Source organism: Taurulus bubalis (genome assembly GCF_910589615.1).
Source record: "Taurulus bubalis genome assembly, chromosome: 6".
NCBI classification, from domain to species: domain Eukaryota; kingdom Metazoa; phylum Chordata; class Actinopteri; order Perciformes; family Cottidae; genus Taurulus; species Taurulus bubalis.
This window is the reverse complement of record NC_136594.1, coordinates 16849002-16863041: the sequence shown is the minus strand read 5'-3', so window position 1 is coordinate 16863041 and position 14040 is coordinate 16849002. Positions and strand designations below refer to the sequence as shown.

Here is a 14040-nt window from a genome sequence, read left to right as displayed (position 1 = left end):
AGCAACAAACAGGGTTGGAGGTCCACCTCAAGGAGGACACCGACACCTCGGCTTTGACTGGAACCGCATCATCGCCCCACACGGTCAAAGACGGCCCTCAGAGCCAACCAGCGCCCACCAAAGAGACGCAGCCCTGAGCTAGCAGCGGGCTGACGGACCGCAGCGAGCTAGTTAGCCGAGTTCGCGACGTCAAGAACTTTGTTGGCTCCCGCTATGAACTCTGGGTATTAGCCGCCGTGTTTTTAGTTTAGTTGGCGGCTCTGGTCAAAGTACGTTACCGCTTTAGACGTCGTCACCTGTCTGAATAACTCTGGACGGGATATGAAGTCGAGGCATGATGCATTTTGTAGTTTCAAAAGTTAGATAGCATCCAGCTCGCCATGCTAGTTTTCTTAACGTGACTCACTCGCTGTCAATGAATGTATCGCATCGTTGGGTGTTGTCTGTCTGCTTGTCGCCCCATTCACTGAACTGATGGCTCGTTAGCGACAAAGGAACTCAAGAAACGGGACTATTTTAATTCACAGGAATATCAGTGACTTGGATTTCTGTGATACTCGCGTCATGGGGTCCCTGAAGGCGCTGCAGGAGTGGTGTCGGATACAGTGTGAACACTACGACGAGGTGGAAGTAAAGGACATGTCAACGTCCTTTAGGGACGGGTTGGCGTTTTGTGCCATAATACATCGTTACAGACCAGAACTGATGTAAGTATTCCGAAATGTATCGAGGTAACATTGATACCAACTGTATTTGCATTGATACAGCCCTTTACAAATGAGAAAACCATGGTCCAACAGTACAAAACTGGCTCCAGGATACGTTGTTTTGAGGAGTGACTGCATACTGTTTTTGAAGTTGTTTTCAAGTACTGTAGTAATTGGTATGTTAATCCCTTTAGGATATAAATGCAGAACAAACTCAGTAGGTAGTCGGATCATGAAATCATATTGCTGTAGAATAGAGCAATATGAGTCTAGATAAATCAGTGAAAAGGGTTTTAAGGACTTTATGAAAGGCTCCTTTTAAACAAGGGTACATTTTTTTATATATATTTTTAATACATTTTAGAAAGCTGTCCAACTCAAAAATACTGCATTACAAAACTATATGATATTATGTTTTAATGATATGCGTTATCATAGTCAAAAACACTCAAAATATGTTTAAAGAACATTGTACAGTGAGAGGCCAGTGTGCTGTGATTAACTCAAGCTGACAAGCCATGCCCTGTCTGTAACAACACACCCCTCCTCTCTGCATTACACACACACACACACACACACACACACACACACACACACACACACACACACACACACATTACAGAAGCCACCACAAAACACAACCAGACTGTTGGTGTGACTAAAAAGGATTATCGGGATGAGGAAATCCAATTGTTTCGGTATAGACCCCAAACTGTATAGATCCCAAACTTGATTAACTTACAGTTAATAAGTGAATTTGACCAGCCTTTTCTAAAATATGTTATTTGGTGAGGATCAAACTTTCAGTACTTTGATTTATAAAATAAGAGGGCCATCATGTGTTTGTTACTAATATTGTCTATATTGTATATCAAGGCAGGCAAATAATTAGACTTGAAATGTTTCCTTTATCTGCAGTGTGACAGTAAATAAAAACAGATACTACTTCATAAGACATTGGACATGCATCTCTGTAGAGAAACACTATTCCTGTGTTGCATAAAGTGCCTCAGTGTAGCTCAGTGGGAAGTGCACTCCATTGACAGCATTACATTTGTGGTTTAACTCCTTCTGAAATAAGTCAAGACCCTTGTTGTTGTAAGAAGATTGTGTAAAATCAGCCAGTAAATTACATGTTATGTCCCTCTTTTCTCCTTGTGGAGAAAATGTGTGATGGAATGATTTCAGACAATAAGCATCTTGCTCATGCTGCTAACCTCTCAGGTGCTCCAGGCTTTTGTGAGCAAATTGGACTATGCTTGGCTGGTTGTAAAGCAAACATTTACTGGACCAGTCACTGAAGGACAAGTCCGTGAAGTTGAATGTAGCCTCTCTGCAGTAAAGCTGAAAGTAAGAGAGTGGCCAAACCCTAAACGCTCAGCTTTCAAGCTCTGCCTCTTCAATTTGTGACCCAGCACGTCTCCCTGTTCAGCCCTCTTTCGAGCTGCAGTGGCCCAACTGAACTCGCTCTGATCCAGACAGACAGTTCGTCAGGCTAATCTTCAGCTGAGACCTCCGCCTGTCAAACTGGATTTAGCTCTAATACTGGGCCTTCCCATTGTATTTGACCCTGCCTGCACTCTGCAACCAATGTATTCTCCTCAAAATACAACACACTGATGCAGAGGAGGGACAATACTTAGTGCAGCAAATGACCTCATCTCAATTTCAGTTGAGATTTATTGTCATTCTACATACTAGAGAGGGAGTAGACATGCTGTGAGTAATCATCCATGTCCTATAAAACCAAAGTGATTGGGACTGGGAGATGGAAATTGCATTCAATTAAATGTGTTGACATATGCACGATGCAGCAGTGCAACACTCATGTCATGCACTTTAGTTTTTCTATGTACTCTGTTTAAATTAGTTTCCATAATGCACTTGTGTTGTCTTACCTAGTCCTCTTTTAAAACTGCTGATTATTACTTGTGTATAAGCTTCCTTTTTGATTGTCATCATTGACGTCACCAAGTCCCAATCCTGTATGCTGCAGCACAAGTGATCCTGAATGACTGGTTTAACCAGGTTTTGATCATGTGGATTTTAAATGCCCGATACCCAAACAGCTCCCCTAAGCAGTCTTCTTTCCCAAAATAAACCTTGGAGCGAAACTGTGAGTCACTGTGGATTAGGTGTAATATTCAGATCAAATACTGCACTTCATTCATTTCACTGTCTGTTCTGTGAGTGTCCAAACATTGGGAAAATGTCTTAAAGTAGCTGAAGATCTGATATAGTGGATTTAGGTGGACATGGTATTGATATTAGAGCTACTGCTCAGTGTGTTTGTGACCATGGGAACTAGATTAGAGAGAACAGAGGTCACTTGTGTAGCTCCAACACGGAGCTCATTCACTGGGTTTTTCCTTCTTGAGAGTTCCACATGGTCTCCACAAGCTCTCGCCAGGGTCATGGTGTTTTTTTTTTTTTCCTGCCACACTGTTGTCCTACTAATACACTCGGGTCAACTTACATTTACTTATGCACACAACCACACCTTCATCCCAGAACACCTCGGGCATTTTCCAGTTTTACTGCAGGATGTTTACTGGCGAGAGCCTGTCTTTCGTTCATCGCCCCTGGCATTTTAAAGCAGAGCCTTGTAATTATAAGCCCATCACTCCTGTTTGGTGCTGGAATTCTTTCCTTTTGTACCGGCACATCAGGCATCGTTTATGTGTTGTCAACTTTGGTAGTCTGGAAGCTTAACTGCTCACCAATACTGCATGGCATGCTGTCAAGCCAATAATAGCTTGTTGATGGTTCATAACATAAATAAAAATAGAATGGAAATAGGTCAGCAAACTCAATACTGTACCATCCTATATCAGCATGGCTATTTACTTTTTTATGGTCTTCTGCATGCTGACATAAAGGAGATACCGTGATGTGCAGTTGTTGCGGGCGACATACTGTACACTGACTGCCTGCATGCACAGCCTTATCTCCAATGTTTACAATTTTCTGATAAAATATTCTGTCTTGTCATTTTAGTGACTTTGGCTCGCTGTCTAAAGAGAATGTGTACGAGAACAACCGACTGGTGAGTCAATTTTACCGCTGTATGTTTTGAGGTTTCAACACTCCCATGATCTTTTGTTGCATGTTTTTTTTAATTTTGTGAGATAATTTGCTCTTGAAGGGAGGGTGATATCACCTGTGTGGTTTCAAGAACTGCATATTTCACTGCACATACTTCATTCAGCCATAAAATTACTAATCCTGCGTGCAGTCTCGTTGGTTGTGATTTCAGAGTATTTGACTGTCTGTAAGAGCAGCGTTACTTAATCCGGATGGAGCCTGACTAGAGAAAAGTGGGAGAAAGCCAGAGCATTCAATGTCATGATACATTTTAACATAAGCCTGTGTAGAGATGACGAAAAGAGGAGTTTAGGTGCAGAAGTGCTGAATTTGCAGCTTATAAATCTGGTGGTTAGAAACCAATAAATAACTAATTTTATATTACATTCCCCTCCATTTGAGTTTTTCCACACCGTCTGTAAGCAGAACATTGAGGGAGTCTCCTCATTTCCAGTCTGAGCTAAACTTTGGCGCTCTTTGCTGATGTTGCATACTTTTTATCCAACAGCTTTCTGGGAAAGTGAGGAAGCTGGAGGTAGCATGAGGAACAAATGCTGTGTATTGGCTTTCATTATAAATAAACAAAGTTATTGATTTAATCCATAAATTAAAAGCACTAAAAGCACTCAATGCACCTCAGTCAGATATTTACTATTAAGGAGCCAGATGTGAGATCCTTACATTTTCTAATGTTTTACTTTTTCAATAGCCCTTTCATATATGAGATGTATATACAGCGAAGGGTCTACTTAAAAAGTAGTCCATGTTTGACCCTGTTCATATATGACCGCATGTCACAGGTTGATCTCTTTCTGTCAGTGATTCACTTTCACAAATTACTGTTTACTATTCAATCACATCAAGTTACATTATGTAGGTAGCAAATGATGTTACTGTAAGTGTCAGTTTCAGTTCCCTCCACTTGCTCACATAGCCCGGATAGTCCATATATTTAGGTTAAATCTAGGCCTGGGGTTGGTTTATGAAGGCAGGTCAGGTGACCCAGATTGTGTTGCTTGTTTGAGGTTCTTCACTGTGTCATACTTGGAGTGTGACTCACAAGCACAGCTTGATTTTAAATTATTGCAAAGACCTAGATTGATTGTGTGTGTGTGTGTGTGTGTGTGTGTGTGTGTGGCATTTGTTGGCGGTATTATTTCAGTGTTGCATTCTGTAACTTTATCCCCCCTAGTCTCATTTCCTCTGTGGAATTTTTCATTAGACTGATGGTTATCCTCAAAGAACAAAACAGTACATTATCAGCAAATGACTGATGTTTTGGCAGCAGTTAGATTACTCGAGTGATCCAGTATGTGCTGGTTGGTGGGCTATGGCAAGCATGTTTCTTTTTTACACACATGCAACAAAGACAATATTCTGTCCTCAGTTTCTGCATGTTTAAATTGAGACACAATGCAACTGGATAGATACCCGGATTAAGCGTTTAGTTTGAGTGAAACATTTTCATGTCAAGCAGTAGCTCGACTTTCTGATCAACAACGGTCTGTGGTATCAAGCAATACAAATAGTTTAGGTTTTATTTGCAGAGGTTTGAAATATCAGTCTCTAAGCTTTCTACTGCCACCCCAGTACAACGAAGGTAAATGGAACTTTGTTTAAACTCAAAGCATTGAAGAGTTATATTTGAAACTCAACAGCATTGTGTCTTTCCATAAACATTGTCCCAGTTACTGAGGGTGTTGCACCTACTTCGCTCTCAACAGTTTATATTGCAGATCCTTTATGCCTTAGAAGGTTTGTTGAGTTGTCCTTAGTCAGATTTTCCTCCTAAAGCAAGTTAGTTCAGAGATCACTGTATTTGGTTATAATTGACAGTAATTATTATTATGATAATGATTTATTGTATGCATGCATTTAAACACACTGCGTACTGTTTCTCATACTAATCGACCTCCCTCGTCTGTCTTTGCTTCATCGTAGGCCTTTGAAGTGGCAGAGGCACAGCTGGGGATCCCGGCCCTGTTGGACCCAGAAGACATGGTGTCCATGAAAGTGCCTGACCGTCTCAGCATAATCACATACGTCTCCCAGTACTACAACTTCTTCAACAACAAGTCTCAAGGTGGGCTCAGTCCATTTATTTGCATTTCACTTTGAGCACTGCATGTAAAAGACATGTCATGTTTTGAGGTTAATGTGGTTCTTACAATTTTGACCATATATTTGTCAGATAATATTAATTTGATGATTTTGCCTCATGGAAAATCTGCATTTAGTGTGTTTCTGTTTCAATCCCATGAGCCATAAAAACTGTCCACCCTGTGCACATCTTGAGATGGAGCAACTTGTATATCAATATTAATTATTGGTTGTAAAAACAACGTATATGCCTTTTTTTTTGTTTTATTCAGATATTTTTTTTTTTTACATCATTAACTGATGACTTCCTTTTCTGCAGCAAACCCCCCTTGCATGAAAAGGCTGAGTTCTGTCGATCATAATGAGCCAGCTCAGAAGAGGCCACCAACACCTTTGGAAGACAAGATGGTTGAGTCTGAGGTAAGAACAAGACTTGGCACCAGAAGAAACAGGAATTACCTTGTGCATGTATCAATATTGACTTTTTTCTTTACTCTAGGCCACACATACCTTTTTAAAATGCATCACTGAACTAAATTATGTCTGCATGATTCTCTTCTGGAGCGGCATGTTAACACGCTCTATTATTTGAGTAGTATTGTTTATGGTGTCCTTTGAAGACCCGGATAACCACACTTAAACAGCATACACATATGTGTATTTTAAATTCTGCATGTGCTATTTGGGGATAATAAGTCATCAGATCTGTACAATACAAATCCCATCCTGCCATTGCAGTACAACAATCTCAACATAAGTATTTTATAATTACTACTTCCTTGTGCGGGCTTTGTATTGCACAGCAGGGGGAAATCTAAGCAGCAGAGGTAGAGTAAGTCGACAAAGATAGCCTCTATATCCTGTCTCTCTTTTCTTTCGCATGCCTTCACTTCTTTCCTCCATCGTCATACTTCCATGTACTGGCAACCTTCCCAGCCCCTTCAGATGGAAATCCATTCCACTCCCTCCTCTTCCTGCTCTTCTTCCTCATCCCATCTGATCCCCCCTCCACTCTGTGGTCCTGAGCCTAGGCAGTAGGGTGGGAGTGGGCTAGGAGGTAAAAACAAAACGGTTAGGGCCATTAAGTCTTTTTTTTTTTAAATACTAACAGTAGCACTATCCTAACACAGTGTGCCCAGTTTTGCAATACGCTGCTAACCCCCTTTTTACTTAACATAAAATAATACATTAATTAAAAATGCCTAAAAACAGTAAATCTGTCCTAAACCTCAATTATATTCTAAAAAAGTGACTCCCAGAACCATTAACCCAAGCTGTTTGGATTTTGTTACTAACATAAACTTACAAATGACGAACATTTTTCTATTAATCAAACTATGTTAAGAAGTATGCAGTTCAAACGCATGAATCAATGAGCAGTAGTTGTCACATTAATCGAGCAGATTTAGCTAGCTAAACAAAATGAACAATCCACATCCTCAAATCCTGACTCCGTGTTTGATCTCCCCATCCATCATTACTCTCCATCTTCCCCCCTTCCCCTGACATCTCCCCTCTCCCTGTGAACAACGTCCTGGTTACTTGCACTAGCCGAGCCAGTCTGCGCAGACGGGTGTAGAAGCGGTTGCAGCAGTCAAGCGCGACACACTCAGCAGCACCTGTGCCGCCTGCCAGAAACATGTCCACCTGGTGCAGAGATTTCTGGTGGACGGCAAGCTCTACCATCGCAACTGCTTCAGGTGAGCACTGCAGGAACGGCATGTCTACCTGTGTGTTATACTTGGCGACACTTGTAGTTACTGAGATTGTAAATGCATTGCTTGGCTTTAGCCCAAAAAAATGCCAGCCTTAAATAGTGTCAAACACTGTATTGGATTTCATCAAAATCTAAAGGAATCTAATTTAAACAGGAATAAATTAGGTAATTCTATACCTGTTAAAGATCTTACTGTCTTCCTGTGTCATTGTTGTCTCAGGTGCACAGAGTGTCACAGCACTCTGCTTCCTGGATCCTACAAATTAGGAAGCAACTCCGGGGCCTTGGTCTGTACACATCACCTTGCAAGGCAGGCTTTAGCCAATCAGAACGGCCGGCCAGATATTAGTAAGAGACCAGTAGTAGGTGAGTCTGCCAGGATTGGTCGCAGCACAATTCCTCACACCTCGCCCTCCAAGGGGAACCGCGCAAAGACTCCTTCTCCAGTAAGCCAAACAAATGAAACTGTCATGCCTCCTAATGACTATGCCACAGTCACTGCTGTTACAACAAATGCAGCAGACTCTTTGGAAAAAGTAAAAGTGATGGATGGCAGTGGAGAGGCCGAGGGCATACCTCGTTCTTCTTCTCCTCCCAACCCTTTTGATGAGAGCGATGAAGAGGTGGAGGAAGATATTAAAACACCAGCCAAATTAACGATCAATGGGGACCTCCCTTCTACACCGATCACTCATAATGAAGGTGCCAGTCGGCCAGTACCGGCACCTCGCCGGGTCGCTGAACCCACCCCTCCTCCTCGCCCTGCCCCCCGGGTTCGGTTACCCCGTACGGCAGACGGCCTTACAGTTGGTGCGTGCTCACTGCAGAATATAATTGATTATAGATAAAGAATAAAGGATCTGTCGATATTCATCCTCACATTTTTCTTGAAATCACAGGTGAAAACCAGAAGCCTCCGATTCCTCCCAAACCTCGAGAAAGATCACGGTCTCCTGGAAGGTAGCTGAACTTTCCTTAAATGCCTCTTCTCCATCCATTGCTACCATTTCATTGACCTTAATTATATTTTCATTGTCTTTCTCTGTCTCAGTTCTTAATTACACCGTCTTACATAATGTAGTTGCTCGACCCTCCATGCCTCCATTTGGCCTTATTTTGTTGTCTTCCCCTCTCTGACCCCTCCATCACTATCTGTGCATCTCATTATCTAGCCTGTCGAGTGGCACCCATAAACCCAAAGACCCACCTTGGCTTGCCCTGGTCCAATCAGACTCCAAGAAGAAGAAAGCCCCTCCTCGTCCCCCTGCAGGACTGGCAACCCATTCCAATACAGGCTCTCTGTCCTCTCTCAAAGGGGAGGGCTCCAGACCCAGCACACCACCTGCACCCGCAAACCCATTCGATGATGATGATGATGATGATGATGAAGGTGATAATGACGAGGTAGCGGAAGATGAGGGGAGCGGAGAAAGTGCAATTCCACCCGCAGTTGTGGCTAGTCACCCATGGTACAGCATCACTCAGGCAGCTGACGCGACAGGTGCAGACACTCCCCCTAGCGGAGGAAGCTCGTCCCGCTCTACAAGCCCCGGGAGCGTCATGAGCAAGAAACGGCTGGCACCTCGTGCTCCGCAGCCACCTACAGGTCACCAAGGTCAGTTTGTTTTTATCTACCTAGCTATTTGTCATTTGTTCGTGTTAGAGTTCCATATACTGCAAGTTAATGAAGAGCAGTTGTTGGAAAACAACTCACTTTATGCAGTATTTCCGCTTCATGTAAGAGTGTCCACATCATGTAAGACGTTTGGTGAATTTCAAACCATCTTTTAGTTTATTGATCAAATGTAAATAGACAAATTAAGGGAAACATTAATAAAGTTGTATTTCATATTTAGTTCAGTGACCTTGGTTGTGATATGCTTTACTGAATTGAGGTGATATGATTGATTTGGCCCGTCAAAAACACGAAACTCCTTGGCCTAAAAATGGTTTGATTGCTTAGACTATATCTGAAGGATTATTGTCCTGCTGCAATGAATGCAATCCAATAAATTGTGATGCATTTGATTCCGTTTGAGCAAACAAGATATTTGTTTTGTAAACTTTGATCTAGAGCTCTTCAGATTTATGACTGTTGTGTTTTGCAAATTAATCCTGATTCTTGTAATCTTGTGGTAACCCGAAGTTATGCTGATGGAATATTGTCTTTGGAGAGCGCTACAATTACTCTCCTATATGCTATTTAGTGTTCTTAATCTGTTCTTCTGCCATCTTCATATCTGCAGAGTTCCTCGTTGTGTCCTCCCTTTATGACAGTAACAAACTGTTGTTTTGTAGCCGATTCTTTTTTCTGGATCAGATTCCTTATCCTCACTATAGTTTGTTCACTGTCGGTGTCGCTTTGTTTTCCTCACCGACATGTCCTCATGTTCAGACACAAATGCTTTATGTCACACCTACAAAGAGCTTGTCAACCTTAAATTTCTATTTTTTACATTTTGTAACTATGAGACAAAACACACCTTTTAACATTGATGTACAGTTTAGAAATGTTAAGGGCTCTAGATCCTAAACATCTTTTTCTTGAACAGCTTCACATTTAAATTGTAAATGGGCACTTCAGCACAGTTGAATTGGGACAATGAGGTTGGAGTCACAGGGTGGGATGTTGTATATTAATGTTCATTGTTTTTTGTTCTTTGCCCCATTCCCTCTATATTTCTCTGTCTCAACTTCTTTGAGTCCTGTTTAATTTCTGTTCTTTGGTTTTTACTAAACCATCCTTCCGCTTTAGTTCTCTCTCACTCTCAGCCCCCCTCTTGCTCTCCCTCTCCAGCTCTGAGCACAGAGAGTCTGTCCTTTGGCTCAGACCACAGCTCCTCCCATCCCCATTTGGGTGGCAGTGCCAGCAGCGACCAAGAACACGCCTTCACCAAAAGTGTCTCAGAGCCTTCCATCTGTTCACCGTGCGACTCTACGCCGTCTCCTTCCTCCTCCTCGACCGAGCGTCTGCCTCATTCTTCCCTAAGCCCCGACCACCCTTCTCCCATGCCATCAAGTGCCAGCTCAGCTCCAGCTACCCCACAGCCCAGTCGCAGTTTTGGGACCAAAGGGACCGTAGACCCTCCACCACGACCCCCAACGACCCCCAGTCCATTGGCCTTAGGAGCCACCCAATCACACAATAAGGTAGTAGTTCCACCTCCAAATACAGTGATTGAAAGCATGAACTTTGCACATTATATTCCAGCTTTATCTCTCTTCTCATTGTAGCGGATCTGTAAAGAGAACCCATTCAACAGGAAAGCTTCTCCCTCCCCTGCTAAATCCAAATCCAAACCACCAAAAGGCCCTCGTCCTGCCAGACCCCCGGCCCCCGGCCATGGCTTTCCTCTTATCAAACGCAAGGTAGAAAACTAAAGACAACATATACTGTATGCTTTGTCATAAGAAATCAAATCTAGAAAATTCATGAAGAAGTTCTCAATTGATCCGTCTTGTCCAAACATCCATCCAGGTGCAATCAGACCAGTACATCCCAGTAGAGGACATCCATGGGGAGATGGGTCAGCTGGAGAAGCAGCTGGATGAGCTGGAGCAGAAGGGAGTGGAGCTGGAGAAGAAGCTGAGGGACAACCCTAACGGTAATACATCGCATATTTACTGGAGTTTCTTAAGAACAAGTTAAATCAGTTGAAGGCCAGTTACATGTTGCAAATGATGTACCCACATGCAGTGCATGCCAGTTAGGTTCACTATATTCCATTTTTTTAAACTTTACTAAAATGACAGGGTGGCTTAAATAGCTCACAAAGCATTATAAAAACAAACAAATGATCTTCTCCAAAAAAAGAGGGGTGGGGGAAGGCAATATCCATATATTTTACTTGAAAGAACTACATGATAATAGAGACATTAAACATATATCTCTGTGCTCCTCTTTTCTGTTTCCAGATGAGGATGAGGAGCACCTGTTGGTGGACTGGTTCACTCTCATCCATGAGAAACATCTTTTAGTACGACGAGAAGCTGAGCTTGTCTACACGTATGTATGAGACGACAGCAAGGGGCAAATGACAGAATCAATGCTGATTAGTTGTTTTTACTTCACTTAAAAGCACAGTGTGTCAAATGTAGAGGTATTTGTTGGCAGAAACTGAATAGAATATTCACTTTGTTTTCATTAGTGTATAATCACATGAAACTAAGAATTGTTGTGTCGTCTTTAGCTTAAAAGAGCCATTTATATCTAGTAGGGAGCCGGTCCTCTTCCATGGATGCCGCCATCTTGCACAGCCATGTTTCAATGCAGCCCAGAACGGAAAAAACGAACACTGGCTCTAGTGAGAGCCTTTCACGTTTTGTGTTTACTGAAGGTAGGGACAGATACCAAAACCCAGTATTAGACAGGCCCCATTGCTTAATAATAAAAGGCTGGAGTATTGATAAGCTCTGATGTTACTGGTACTTTTATATAATTGACCACGCTGCAGCTTCCCCTCTACTCTCTCTGTCAGGGCTGAGCTTCTCCTACACACACACACACACACACACACACACACACACACACACACACACACACACACACACACACACACACACACAAGGTGAGTGAACCAGGTGAAGTGAAGATTACTCGATTTGAAGACAACTATGCTCAGCACTTTTATAAAACATTCATAAGTAAATTATGTTCAACGCCAGACATCTGGACACAACCTAATTCAATCAACTCGGTTCGCAGTACTTCATCCACCGCCGCTATGTTACACAAACACAGTTACACAATCGGCCAACAGCTCTTTTTTTTTTTACCAACAAGCTAAAACAGAAGCCGTCTGTATGTCTTAGCTTGTGCTTGTAAACTTCTATGCGGGATAAGACGAAGCGGCCAGGAGGGCAGAGGACAGAAGAAATGACACTGACTGTGTTCATCATTCTTTATAAACTTCACTTTTATTGACATTTTAGATTTGTTTCCAGTGTGTTATTGTTTACTTTATATCGCGACTTTGCTGTTGTTCATATAACTGTTGCTGCAATATAAATTGTATTTAGTTTGATTTAAAATATAAATAAATAATAATCCTATTTGGAAATGTATTTGTTTTTAAAATACTATATATTTTAAAATCAATCATCTAGTCATGAAGAAGAATATAATAATGATAAGGGTACCTCCTAGTTGTACTAAAGTCCTAAAGATAACGATCCCTCCCTGAATGCCCTTGTACTTCTGACACGCTTGTAAACGGAGGGTGAGTGGAGGTTAGATGGTTTCGATCTGCAACTCACCACTAGATGCCACTAAATCTTACACACTGATCCTTTAATTTGCTCCTTCACATCTCTGTTAGCTGGATAATTGTTGGTCAGAGGTTTTCATGGATACTACACCCAGCTTTTATTAATTGCAGCAGATTTATTCAGTTAAGCTAATCAGCCAAATTACTGTGCTCGATTTTAGTTCCCCCGTCGACTACAAAAACAAGTGTAAAAGTACAGTATTAAATTGAAGGTCACCAATGTGTAAATGAATGTTGCTCACTGCAGGGCGAAGCAGCAGAACCTGGAAGAGAGACAAGCTGACGTGGAGTATGAGATGAGGTGTCTTCTCAACAAACCAGGTGTGTTTTATGCATCATGCTAAGAAAACTTAGTCAAATCCAGTGTCTGCCCTGTATGTATTTGTGTGTAATGCTTGATTCATGTTGCAAAGCAAATTACTGCCACCCACACTTAACTTGTATATCCACACACACATTATACTGAAGAAAAAAGTATATAGTTTAAAAAACAACTTCCTTCTCCAGAGAAAGACTGGACGGAGGAAGACAAGAGTCGGGACCAGGAGTTAATGGCTGAGCTGGTTACCATCATTGAACAGCGCAACCAAATTGTTAACAACATGGACCAGGACAGGCAGAGGTAATCTATGCCAATTAACTATGTTTCTCTGCAGGGACCCCACAGTGTTTTTCATCAGTGATATTTTGCAATTACCAGCAATCTAACAGTCATTCTGTCACAGGGAAGAAGAGGAGGATAAACTTATGGAAGCCATGCTGAAGAAAAAAGGTAGGATTTAGAGAAAACTCCATTTGTAGTGGGTAAAAGATAAGACCATTCATTTAACATAAAAAGTATGTAAATATGGCGTCTACCGCTTTCTTAATACTCTTACTTTCTTACCTTTTTTTAGAAACTATGTGAAAAATGATTCACATAGTTTCTAAAAAAAAAAAAAGAAAAAGTAAGAGCATTAAGAAAGCAGAAGACGCCATATTTACATTTCCTTTCTTATTTCCATCCTCAGACTTCCATAAGGAACCGAACGTTGACCAGCAAAAGAAAAAAGGGGCAAAGTTCAAACCCATAAAGGTGCTCAAGCGGCTGAGCCATAAAGGAGAACCAGGCAAGAGCCACAGCCCCCGCAAGGAGAAAACACCATAGCAAGAACACATTCTCCTC

The 14040-nt window shown here is 41.8% G+C and overlaps 1 protein-coding gene across 1 annotated transcript; it reads left to right on the top strand.

Annotated features, from left to right (window-relative positions):
• Window positions 1-564: 564 nt before the first annotated feature.
• On the top strand, window positions 565-14022 carry micall1a (MICAL-like 1a; the record flags this gene model as incomplete). The annotated part of the gene is made up of 16 exons (XM_079220018.1): window positions 565-707; window positions 3705-3753; window positions 5733-5874; window positions 6211-6311; window positions 7443-7591; window positions 7829-8418; window positions 8508-8568; window positions 8781-9223; window positions 10364-10758; window positions 10843-10977; window positions 11087-11213; window positions 11524-11614; window positions 13123-13196; window positions 13383-13497; window positions 13601-13647; window positions 13886-14022. The coding sequence occupies 16 exons, from the start codon at window positions 565-567 to the stop codon at window positions 14020-14022; spliced, it is 2799 nt and encodes a 932-aa protein (XP_079076144.1).
• Between the last annotated feature and the right edge of the window lie 18 nt (window positions 14023-14040).